Raw genomic sequence first — 10,848 nt, forward strand, 5'->3', positions numbered from 1 at the left:
TAGGCACATTTGACCATTAATAACTTAACTATTATGATCCCATGATTTTCGCTTAAAAGTTATTGGTCTAACCCTTGGATCCGGTACATTACATATAAAATGTAGACTGCAAAGGTAATTTGTCAACAATTCCGGATGTTTCATTGTAATTAGTCGATTTTAATTTCTTGCACTCGGTATTGGAAGGACAGGAACAGCTTCTCTGGCCAAGGATATAACTTTTTGTTTGGAAAAGGCCCAACGTCAGATGAATTAGTTAATTGTTCTAGTATCCATGGACCATGGATTTTGCGTGGTCAACAGTGAATGTCTAGAAACCCAATCAAGCGGGTAAGTCTTCCGCCCAGCCTCCGATTAAGTTGAATTTTTTTTTTTTTTTGGGGAAACTAATCTCTCATAAATTGTTATTGTAGAAATTTTTTTCAGCTGCTTTCTTAAAAAAAATTCTCGATCAGGAAAGCAATAAGACTTAAGAAATGGGGAGAGAACATGAGGTCTTAAATCCCATAACATTTAATTTCTGATATTTCAATTTTAACAACGAGACCAAATCCTTCTTGGCTTTCATTAGCAATTATCGATATATGCCCTGGAATACTCTTTGTTCAACATTGTAAGTTTTCCTTTTGTACATATAATATGTATCTAGATCCATTTGTGACACATTTTCACACTGATAATGTAAAAAAAATTAATTCATTAGTTTTAAATACTTTTAAACAAGAATTTTACTCTTGTTAGTCATTAAATTTGGATTGATCATTAGATCAGCCTATCAAAACTAGCAAACATATCAAGTCTACTTCAAATTCAAAAGCTTAAAAATGGAATTAGAAAAAGAAGGTTGAGATTTTAGATTGACTGTCACATAAAATAGATAAAAAAGAAAACTTCTAGATATTCTCATCTTCTTGATTTAGGATAAATTTCACAGAGCGCTAGCTAAGCACTTTATTCCTTCCAAGACTGATGAATCCCAAATTTATTTATAGTCAGGATGCCATTATTGTTTTGAGGTCGTTGTCCACCATCAATAATGAGCTTTCGGATCTTGAACTACCGTGGTAATAGCCAATCCTTGAGGTAAAATACCCAAACAAAGTCCAGTTAAAAGGAGAAACAAATAAAAGAAATCTTAATGCCAACTTAAAAAAATAAAATAAAAAAAATAAAAAAAGGAAGGTAAGAAAGCATTCAGAAGGAGAGATTAAGATTCTACCTGTTTTGTTAGTTGCGCGGTCTGTCCCGGCCAAACGATTTTTTGATATGTCCCTAAAACACATATTTAGGTGCTACCGATTAAAATGAGAACATCTTAGTTTAACTTATAGGAACATTAATTAAACAATTATAAGATTCGTTATTCAACTCTCAAGTCCTCCACTGTGTGTGTGGTCTAGAGTATTTCTTAAACCAAGAAGTATTAACTAGTGTTAGACAAAAATTAAAATTTGCTAACATAAATATATTGCAAAACATCAAGTGCCTATTTCAGATTGCAATTAAAATGGTACTTAATAAATAATATTCAATCCCATTATTTTGGAGCATACTTGCATGATTACTACTTATGTTGGATTATAAATAAGTGCATACGTACCTACGTACGTACATACATACATATATACATACATATATATATATATACATAAATACATACATACATATATATAGACATATATATGTGTGTGTGTGCGCACGCGCTCACATTTGTGAGACCATTTTTTAATTCTATTTTTATGCTTACTTAAGATTTGCTTGGGAAGGGGTGTTTTTTGGATGGTTTTTAATGGACAAGTTTTTTTTACAACTTTATCTACAAGAACCCTTTTAAAAACATTTCAATTTTTAAAATGCACACCCCCAAAATATTATAGAACACCACAAATTTTTTTCTTTTTTTGCCATTTTTCTTCTTCCTCATCCCCCCTCACCCTGTCTAAACCTCCATCGATACCTCTTCCGATACCAACGTTGGTGCCACTCTCTCTCCCCCACTTTTTTTTCTCTCACTCCCTCTCCTCCTCCCTCTTTCTTCTCCTCTGCTCTCCCTCCCTCCTCCTCCTTCCCTCTTTGATCGCGTGACTATAGGTCATGGGATGGGCGAGGAAGATAAGGGAGAAGAGGAGAAGGAGGGAGGGAGGGAGCAAGAGGGATAAATGGGAGGAGGGGAGGGAGGGAAGGAAAAAAAAAAAAGAGGTGGCAGCAACAGGGAATGAGGGAGGAAGAGCAGATTTGGTGTAAGGAGAAAGAATAAAGAGTAAAGAAACAAAAAAAAAAAAGAAAGAAAGAAAGAGGAAAGGGAAAGAAAAGAAAGAAAAAAAATAAAGTTTTTTTTTTATTTTTTATACCCTAGAAAACAAAAAAAAAATTTAACAATTTCTACAGTAAGTTTTAATAAAGTTTTATATAAATACTCAAAAAACTCACCTTCCAAACGGATCCTTAGTTTAATTTTCTGATAAAATACTCGAGATTTATTTAACTATTAAAAAAATTTTGGTTGAAAAGCACAAATATAACCTTGTGCTAAAAGCATTGTTTCTAAACTCCGATCAGACCAATCACTCAATTGATTAGACTGGGAACCGGTTAAGAGTTCGGTTCAAGTTTACCTATATAACCGCTCAGTAAAAATCGATCAAAATTAGTCAAGAATAGGATTCAACCAGGTTGTGTTTGGATTGCATTTTTTAGGATTTTTTGTAGAAAGATTACTGTAGCGATTTGATGTATGTGAGAAAAAAAGGTAATAGGGAAATGTGATCACGGAAAACGACACAATTTTCTGACGGAAAATGGCTGTCCAAACAAGGCCAGGAAACTGGTCAGAATGCAGTTTCTTCATATTTTACTTTTCGCTGATTTGTATTTTTTCGTTTTTGATTTTCTTTTTCCCACTTTTGTTTTAATCTCTTCACACTCAAATCTTAATTTCTTCCCTCAAAGACATATACTCACAGATCTGAAATTTTTTCTTTTTTTTTCATTTTTGTCAAAAGATATGGAATCAACAACGGGAGAAGGAAAAAAAATAGCTAGAAAGGAAGGAAAATCAAGAGGGGAGGGAGATAGACAGTGAAAGGTTTCAAGAAACATGAAAGAGTGAAGAGAAAAAGAATCAAGAATCCTTGAAATCCACCACTTTCTCTGTTATGTGTAGTCTTAGATAATTCACAAGATGAGTTTCATGCACGTTTTTCTCCTCTTGGCGCTTCTCATGGCCTCTGATGTGGGGCCATTCGGGGTGCCTGAGGCCAGGACTTGCAAGTCACAAAGCCACAGAAACTTGTTTTGATTTGTATTATTAATAGAATAGGGAAACAAAATAGAAATTAAAAAATGAAAACAGGGAGAAAAGATCAGAAGTGTGATGTCTGGAAAAGTTGACAGGATGGGGGGCGGCGGGCCGGCGGCGACGAGGAAGAAAGAAAGGCTGGAAAGTTGTAATTGACTTTCTCATTCATGCCTAAATCTTTGCTGGTATTTTGTTTTGAGCCTTAACTTTTAAGAAATTGTAAATCTAACCATAAATGGTTTTCACATTATATTTCTAACCTCAAATTGATATTTTTGTGAAATGGAATCTTTGTATTATTTATAAATTCACCAACTATACCATGTCTAGGGGTATTATTTTATCCTACTTTATTTTTATATATAATTAAAATATATTTATGACATCACCCGGTTGTATTTCAACTCAATCAGTTGAAGTCATTTACTCCTAACCCCAAACTAGAGAGAATCACTATCCGATTCAAGTTTGAAAACATAAGCTAAAGGTACTTATAAGGCTACAATCTCTATTTTTGTATTTATGGAAGGATGTATACAAACACCCCAAACGTGGTTCTATCATGTAGAAGTATATTTTTAGCAAAGCCGCCTAATAATCTGATGAGCGTGAAAGTTAACTAATTGAGATTGGATGCAAAATTTAATAACAATGTGCATGAAAATTAGACATGTACGGATATTGGTTATGTGGACTTACAAAATTTGTAAGTGGCCATGGTTGATAAGTTGAATTATACTGTCAGGTAACTTTCCGGATAGTCTATTGCCGTTCAATCGCCTGTAGATCGCACACCATTATGGAGAAGACTACATTAAAACAAAAATCAAAGGCAACTAAAGTTGTCAAACGCAAAAGTTCCACAAAGTAACGTTCGAACCAGCTAATAAGGGCCAGATTTCAAGGTGTCATCTCATATTCTCAGTATATAGTTAAAAAATATATATAAAAAGGTAAACGGAGCTCTTAAACTATCCTGATTATTGCAAACTGGCCCTTTATCTATTTTAAGGTTCAAATTGATCCCTCAACAAGAAAAAAATGTTAAACTTTAATGCTTCATATCTGTCCAATTTTGTTATTAGATCCATCAGCCTTAACTGTGGAGATGGGATGAAAGATCAAAGTTTGACATTTTCTATTGTCAAAGAGCCAATTTAAGATCCAAAATAGATTAGGGGCCAATTTAAGATAGTTAAAACAGTTTAAAGACTCCCTAAGTAGTTTATCCTTAAAAATTTATTGAAGCGGCAGGCGTGTGTTACTCACAAAAATCTTAAGGATCTCAAGTTGCCAAGAGTTGCTGGGATTGAGCCGCTTAATCGATTATGGTACAGGTCCAAGCTTACAAGCTTTGTCAGGTTCCCCAACTCTTGTGGAATTGATCCACTGATCTTATTACCGTACACTTCCCTGCAAATTTTAAACGGCGTCATCAGTATAACTCATTAAGGATGATGGAAGAAATATAATTAGATGTATGTTATTCATTGAATCTAAAAAAATTCAATTATTATGTGGCATTATATATGTTCTCACAGATACTGAAGATTGGCCAAGATTCCCAGCTGAGGTACAAGAGGTCCTGAAAGCCCAGCAACGCCAAGGTCCCTGCATTCTTTTTTATCATTTTCAAATATGGTTTTAGAAAGTTAATCTGCTATATCAGTATTTCAGTGCTGCAGCAACACTATGTTTGAAAATGAATGATGGGATCCCTGTTTTTTTTGTTTTGGGTGGGTGGGTGGGGGGGGGGGGGGGGGAGGAGAGGGTTCGTTAATTACGGGAAACTGCAAGAAGTTGAAAAAAAGCCTACACTCTTGTAACACTGTTGTCACTGTTGCAGGTGATATGGAACCAGGTGCATGGATTTACAAGTGTTGGATCCCAGCTTTGAAGGACATTATTTGGATCTGCCAACGTGATCTTCCAAGCATGAAGAGCATCCACTGTTAATGTACCAATAAGCAAATTTAATCATTAAGTATCATTAGGATTTAGGACCAAATTATCTGAGGTACATGATAATGACTTATGACAACTCATTTTAGCACAAAATTTTATACGTCTTGCTCTTTTTCTCCTTTTCTAGATGTAAAATTGGAAAAGAAGGGGAAAGAAAACAATGGAAGTCGGACCAAACTCAGAACAAAATACATTGTTTTATAGCCCCAAAAAAACCGTTTATGTTTTTGGCTATACGTAGTTAGGCAATAACATTGAAATTGGAAAAAGCAAAAAAAAATCAAAGAAATTGTGCGTACGTAAGTAATGATTATTGATACCTTCAGAGTTGGAATCTGCATATGCTATTGCAAGCGCAAAGACAACCAGAAACAGGGCCTTAAAGCTCATTGATGAGTATGTATTGTATCGTTTAGTTTCTTGGTGTTGCTTCTTTGGCTTTGCGGATTTGCCAAGCTCTATTAATGCCCGCGGTTTTGCAGGCCTGTGGCCACTGGCGACGATAATACTAAAGCGTTGACGTGGACTTACGTCTGGTCCACGTGAATATCGGCGAAGAATTCAAGGACAATAATAGAGATCTAAGGCCAAAACGCGCAATGGTAAATAACCACGTGACTTTGGTCCAATGACCATTAAGATACTTGTGTGTCTCTTCAAGTGTGAGTTCAAAGTTTCTAACACCCTAACCTACGTATTCAACAGTCAACTTTGGCAGCAGCTTAGTTCCCTCTGAATTTCTGATGACCTAGTTGGATCTGTCACTATTTTCACGATGTAGAAATAGGAGTAGGTTAATTATTAACATTTCGGAAGCAAAAAGGGTAAAAGGAAAAGAAAAAATCCCCGGTATATGGATGTGAAAACATGGGATTATGTTTTCTCTCCAACTTGAATAAATAATGATAATCATTGGACATGTTGGTTTTTTTGGACGACAAATTCGGTCTAATCAAATATTAACCGAAGGATGAAACGTGGCTTTGAATGATACTAGGAGGATAACACCGCGCGATGCGCGGTGTAACTTTTAGACTTGCCCAGAAATGTCCAATTATTCAAATTTAGATAATAAGCATGAAAAGTAATATAAAGGTGCACCAAAATCTTTAGGATTAGGTTTTTGTAATTTTATTAAGCAGCGAAAATAAGCCACAATTTTAACTTAGTGACTAAGTGACGAAAAGTCATTTTTTGCTTTACCTACTAATTGAATAGGATTGGCAATGTCATAAATTTCAAAGTAATATATACCATGTAACGTCATCTTGCATGGACTAACTGTATTTGCCATGATTTGATGTGCATAAAAAATGTGCCACTCACGAACAAATTCAAGAGGAAGCTCAACTTTTTGAGAGCAATACTCAAATATGTCGGATAAGAAGCCTATTTAATTGTAAAATATAGAAACAACCACATAATAGCAAGAGAAATAGGATTCAACACAATAAAGATGACTACATAATAGCAAGAGATACAGGATTCAACACAATATGGACTAAAGATCTACATATAACTGATAAGAGAAACAAGCCATTATCTCGTGTCTAAAATCTTATTACGACAATGAATGAGTTTTGAAAAACCAAATCAAATAATTACACAATGAAAATATTTCAGATGCAAGATATGTTTTACGTCAACAACATACAACAAATTTAACATCTTTTTTTCTTTTTCTTTTTCTTTTTTTTTTTTTGCATAAAAGAAACTTTAAAATAACATATAATCCTATCCACATACAAAAGAGATCTCCAAAATGCAGTCTCCATAGACCCATAATGAAAACTCTGTCAATGAAGTTTTCCCCGGCTGCAGCTTCATGCGGTGATGCAGATGCAAAACCAAGAAAGTCAAAACCAAGCTTTGGACACAAAAATTCACAATGAAAATCAATAGATAAAAATAGACCAATCCAGCAAGCCATCTCTAAGCCTAAGGTAAAGCCAAGGGGCAGATTTCTGAGAGGCACTGACAAAACTAAACTGCATCCGAAGTCTTTTCAAACATTGGGTTTTCCAGATTATCATATTCTACTTGAGTATATTATTTGCGGAATGCTCAAAAAGATCATTCCAATATTATACAGAAATCTATATAAGTTGCTATCTAAACTGGATATGTTAAATGCAGATCTTGTCAAACATCCAGGATTTCTTGACGACATGAGCAATTTTCTTCCTCTTAAGTAAATTATTGCAGAATGTTCAAAAAGTTTATTGTAATCTTACAATCCAAAATTCTTTAACAAATCTAAGTCATTATATAATTGATGAATTCTGTTACACAAGTTTCAGCTATTTAAATTTTTCAAATTCACCAGAATGGATGTAAAAGGGTTGAAGAATAAGGGTTCTCTGGTATAGGTTTCAAAAAATGGCATATTTCCATTCAGAATTTGTCTTGATAGTACTTCATTTGGTACAATAAAGGATGCCAATAGAATATTCCAATTTAATGCGTATGGTCCTAATCATCAAATATAATGAGCTACAAGTTGTAACTTAGGAAATCATGATCGTAGAACTATTGTTCTTGCATGTCTTGATCATCGTCAGCTCAAGTGCAAAACATCCTCAAGTGCAACAAAACTGAACCATTACCATAATCCAGGCTAGTTACTTGGAATTCTACAGATTACAATTTAACACCACTAATTGCATGAGATAATTTAAGAATCCCAATGAGGATCTTATTTCGATTTCTGCGATTATCCTTAAGCTATCTGAGGCACAAAAAGAAAAAAGAGAAATCTTCCAAAATAGTATTTACCCATCCATATTTTGACAAAACTTAATCACAAAAAATTATAGTGAAAACAACAAAAGTCAAAATACACTTATTTACTGTTATAAGCATAGTCTCTCGATCTGATTTGTATAAAAACATAGCCTTTTTCAAGTTCTCCTTCCAAATTATCACCATTGACATCTCACATATAAATAAGCAATTCATAAATCCAAACAAAAAAAAAACCCAGACCTTAAATCAACTAAAAGCAATAAGAATTGCACCTATCTCCCACTATTCGTTAATTTTGACAACCAATCAGCTATAGTACAGAAACAAGAATCCCAAATATTACCATTTTACAACCCATGTACTTACCAGAAAGTAATCAATTCAGAAACCCCATCAAAACCCAGAAGTAAAATCCACCAAAAACCATAAATATCTGAGGATCAACAAAATTCATATAATAAAGATACAACCTTGGTCCTTGACATACTCAGCAAAGGTGTTGCAGTCTAAGCAGAGAGCCAGACCAGTTAATCCCAGACTCTCACACTCTTTGGTGCTAAGTTGCATTTGCACATGAGCAGACCCACTAGTAACAAAACCCAATGTATGGTCATTTCCTGCTACAGAAGTAGGATTAGGATTAGATGTACCCCAATAATAACATATTCATATAAAGAAAAGAACCTTTAAAGTTGCTTAGAAGAAAGAAGAATCCACAAAAAAAAAATGGCGATAACAGAAACAAGAGAAGAAATCTATTGAGAGAGTATAAAAGCTAGTCTTACCAACAGAAATCAATCAATAAAAATAATGTCACTGATGAAATTTCCCCAAAGGGAACAAAACATTGTACATATATGTGGAAGCAAATTCTAGAGAAGTTCCTATGCATTATTTTCCAATTTTTCTTTTTTTTTAAAAAAAATGCAATATTGGGTCCAACATCAAATGTCAATTGTGTGACGCACAGGAATACTATTTTCTGAACATAATTTTTCCAGTCAAAGATCGAGCCAAGTTTTTTTAGTAATTTAAAAGAGGAAAGATGGTATCTTCATAGTAGATTAAATGGATTTTGCTTTTGAAACTCCATTTATGTAATTCATATAACTATGTATCTCATGAATCATGAACTGATCAAAACATCTTCAAGGAAGTTAGTCATAATAATGATTTCACTTTGCACGTTAAAACCACAAAACCAGAAAAATCGACTATGAAATAAGATTTCATCATACAGCTTCCCAAATCTTGACATTACGAAGAATACCAAGTAGTTTATATAACAGATTCATTATGTTTGCCAGCCAAGGGAAAAAAAGAAGATACAGAAGAAGAAGATACTCGTATCTAATTTACTTTGACAAACACAATAAAACCCAAAACACAAAACATTGGAAGAAATTTGCTCATTCTTCCAATCACTTTTACCTTTATCCTTTCTCTGACAACAACCTCAATAAAAAAAAAATAGGCTAAATTAGGTGAGAGAAACCATTTATAGAAAAAGACTATGGTTTATAGTATAAATAGTAGAACACAAATAAATATTACCAGCTTTAACTACTTCTTAGAGATGTCAACTTCAAGTTTTCATATTCCTTCCTGTAACAACCACCAATAATATACTTGGAAAAGCAGCACCAAAAGAACAAAAAAAAAGGAAAAAAAATCATCCATCAAATCCTGAACCAGGCGTGGAAGAGGGAAAAATTAAATCAGATCGATGCAGCAAACTTACATTTTCACTCACTAGTTGTTTTTCACAAGTGGCCATTTTTCCTCCAAACTCCAGAAGAAATCCAAGACAAAAACGAAAAATGGAACAATAAATCACCAAATAGATACAAAAAAGAAAGTAAATAAATATCTAAAAGCTAGCTAATCATCAATTATTCATCATCTCAGACCATATTAAAAGTTTTTCTTGTGATTAAAAATAAAAAATCAATGATAAAACAGAGACATTAATCATGGAAAGAAAGGGGAAGAAAAGTACCATATATCTGCATTCTAGAAATTCACATCAGATAGTGGAGATGAAATATTGACCTTCCCCGTCCTTACTGTTTCACAAAAGGGCACGACAGAGATGAGAAAAAAAAAAGATTTGTTGCTTTTAGCCAATGAAATAGAAATATCAGGAAAATGATAGGAAAACAGAAAAAATTAGCCCTAACTACTCAAGGGAGGGAGGAAGATGAAGAAGAACAAGAGGGAGAACTGGGAGAAACCAGGAGTGGAAGGGGAAGAAGATTACCAGCCCTTTTCTGTCTCGAGCCCATCGTCCATCAAATCCTAAGCAACCACTCTGCAGAAGGAAAAATCCGGACCCTCCAATTGAGATTACAATCTCTTCCAAGTTCAATCAAATGCCAGAAATTGAGGGGAGACCTCTGGGTCTCATAAAAAAAATGGAGTTTTGTCCAGAGGACAAAAGCAAAGAAAAGCTCTTGACATCGATTGATGCTGCTATGTTTTGAAAGACAGAGAAAGAAGAAAGAAGAGAAGCTACCGTCGGTTTACCAGGGGAAAGAAAAAACCCTCAATATATGGTTAATAAGCATTTCCACATCATCAGGACCAGCCAATCTTCACACGCCACGTGGGTGTTTAATGGTTAATATATATCAATTACAAAAAATTGATAATTAATTGTGCTTTAAAAACAAAGTGTCCAATAATTGTAAAAAGTTGGTAATTTAAATTTTGGCTAAAAGAGGACATTTTCTTAACAAGATTTGAAAAGAAAAAAGGTAATTAAATGAGATATTTTGGACAAAAATTTTTTTTTTGTTAATAATTGCAAAAAAGTTATGAAGTAAATACGATTTGTTGGG

At 33.9% G+C, this 10,848-nt stretch overlaps 1 protein-coding gene and 1 long non-coding RNA gene across 3 annotated transcripts; both read right to left on the reverse strand.

The window, feature by feature from the left end:
• Window positions 1-830: 830 nt before the first annotated feature.
• LOC113711776 (leucine-rich repeat protein 1) lies at window positions 831-5,758 on the reverse strand. Its single transcript, XM_027234976.2, has 7 exons — window positions 5,584-5,758; window positions 5,115-5,247; window positions 4,838-4,909; window positions 4,568-4,711; window positions 3,998-4,078; window positions 1,220-1,272; window positions 831-1,077 (listed from the first exon to the last, which is right to left on the reverse strand). The coding sequence occupies exons 1-7, from the start codon at window positions 5,651-5,653 to the stop codon at window positions 1,031-1,033; spliced, it is 600 nt and encodes a 199-aa protein (XP_027090777.1). The 5' UTR covers window positions 5,654-5,758; the 3' UTR covers window positions 831-1,030.
• Window positions 5,759-8,140: 2,382 nt separating this feature from the next.
• LOC140015421 (uncharacterized) lies at window positions 8,141-10,515 on the reverse strand. Of its 2 annotated transcripts, XR_011822079.1 has the most exons (4): window positions 10,269-10,515; window positions 10,008-10,074; window positions 9,563-9,613; window positions 8,141-8,625 (listed from the first exon to the last, which is right to left on the reverse strand). It is a non-coding gene; the product is annotated as an uncharacterized lncRNA (long non-coding RNA). The 2 variants fall into 2 exon arrangements; XR_011822080.1 differs by lacking the exon at window positions 9,563-9,613.
• Window positions 10,516-10,848: the final 333 nt, after the last annotated feature.

This window comes from Coffea arabica, chromosome 10e (assembly GCF_036785885.1).
Source record: "Coffea arabica cultivar ET-39 chromosome 10e, Coffea Arabica ET-39 HiFi, whole genome shotgun sequence".
Taxonomy (NCBI): Eukaryota; Viridiplantae; Streptophyta; class Magnoliopsida; order Gentianales; family Rubiaceae; genus Coffea; species Coffea arabica.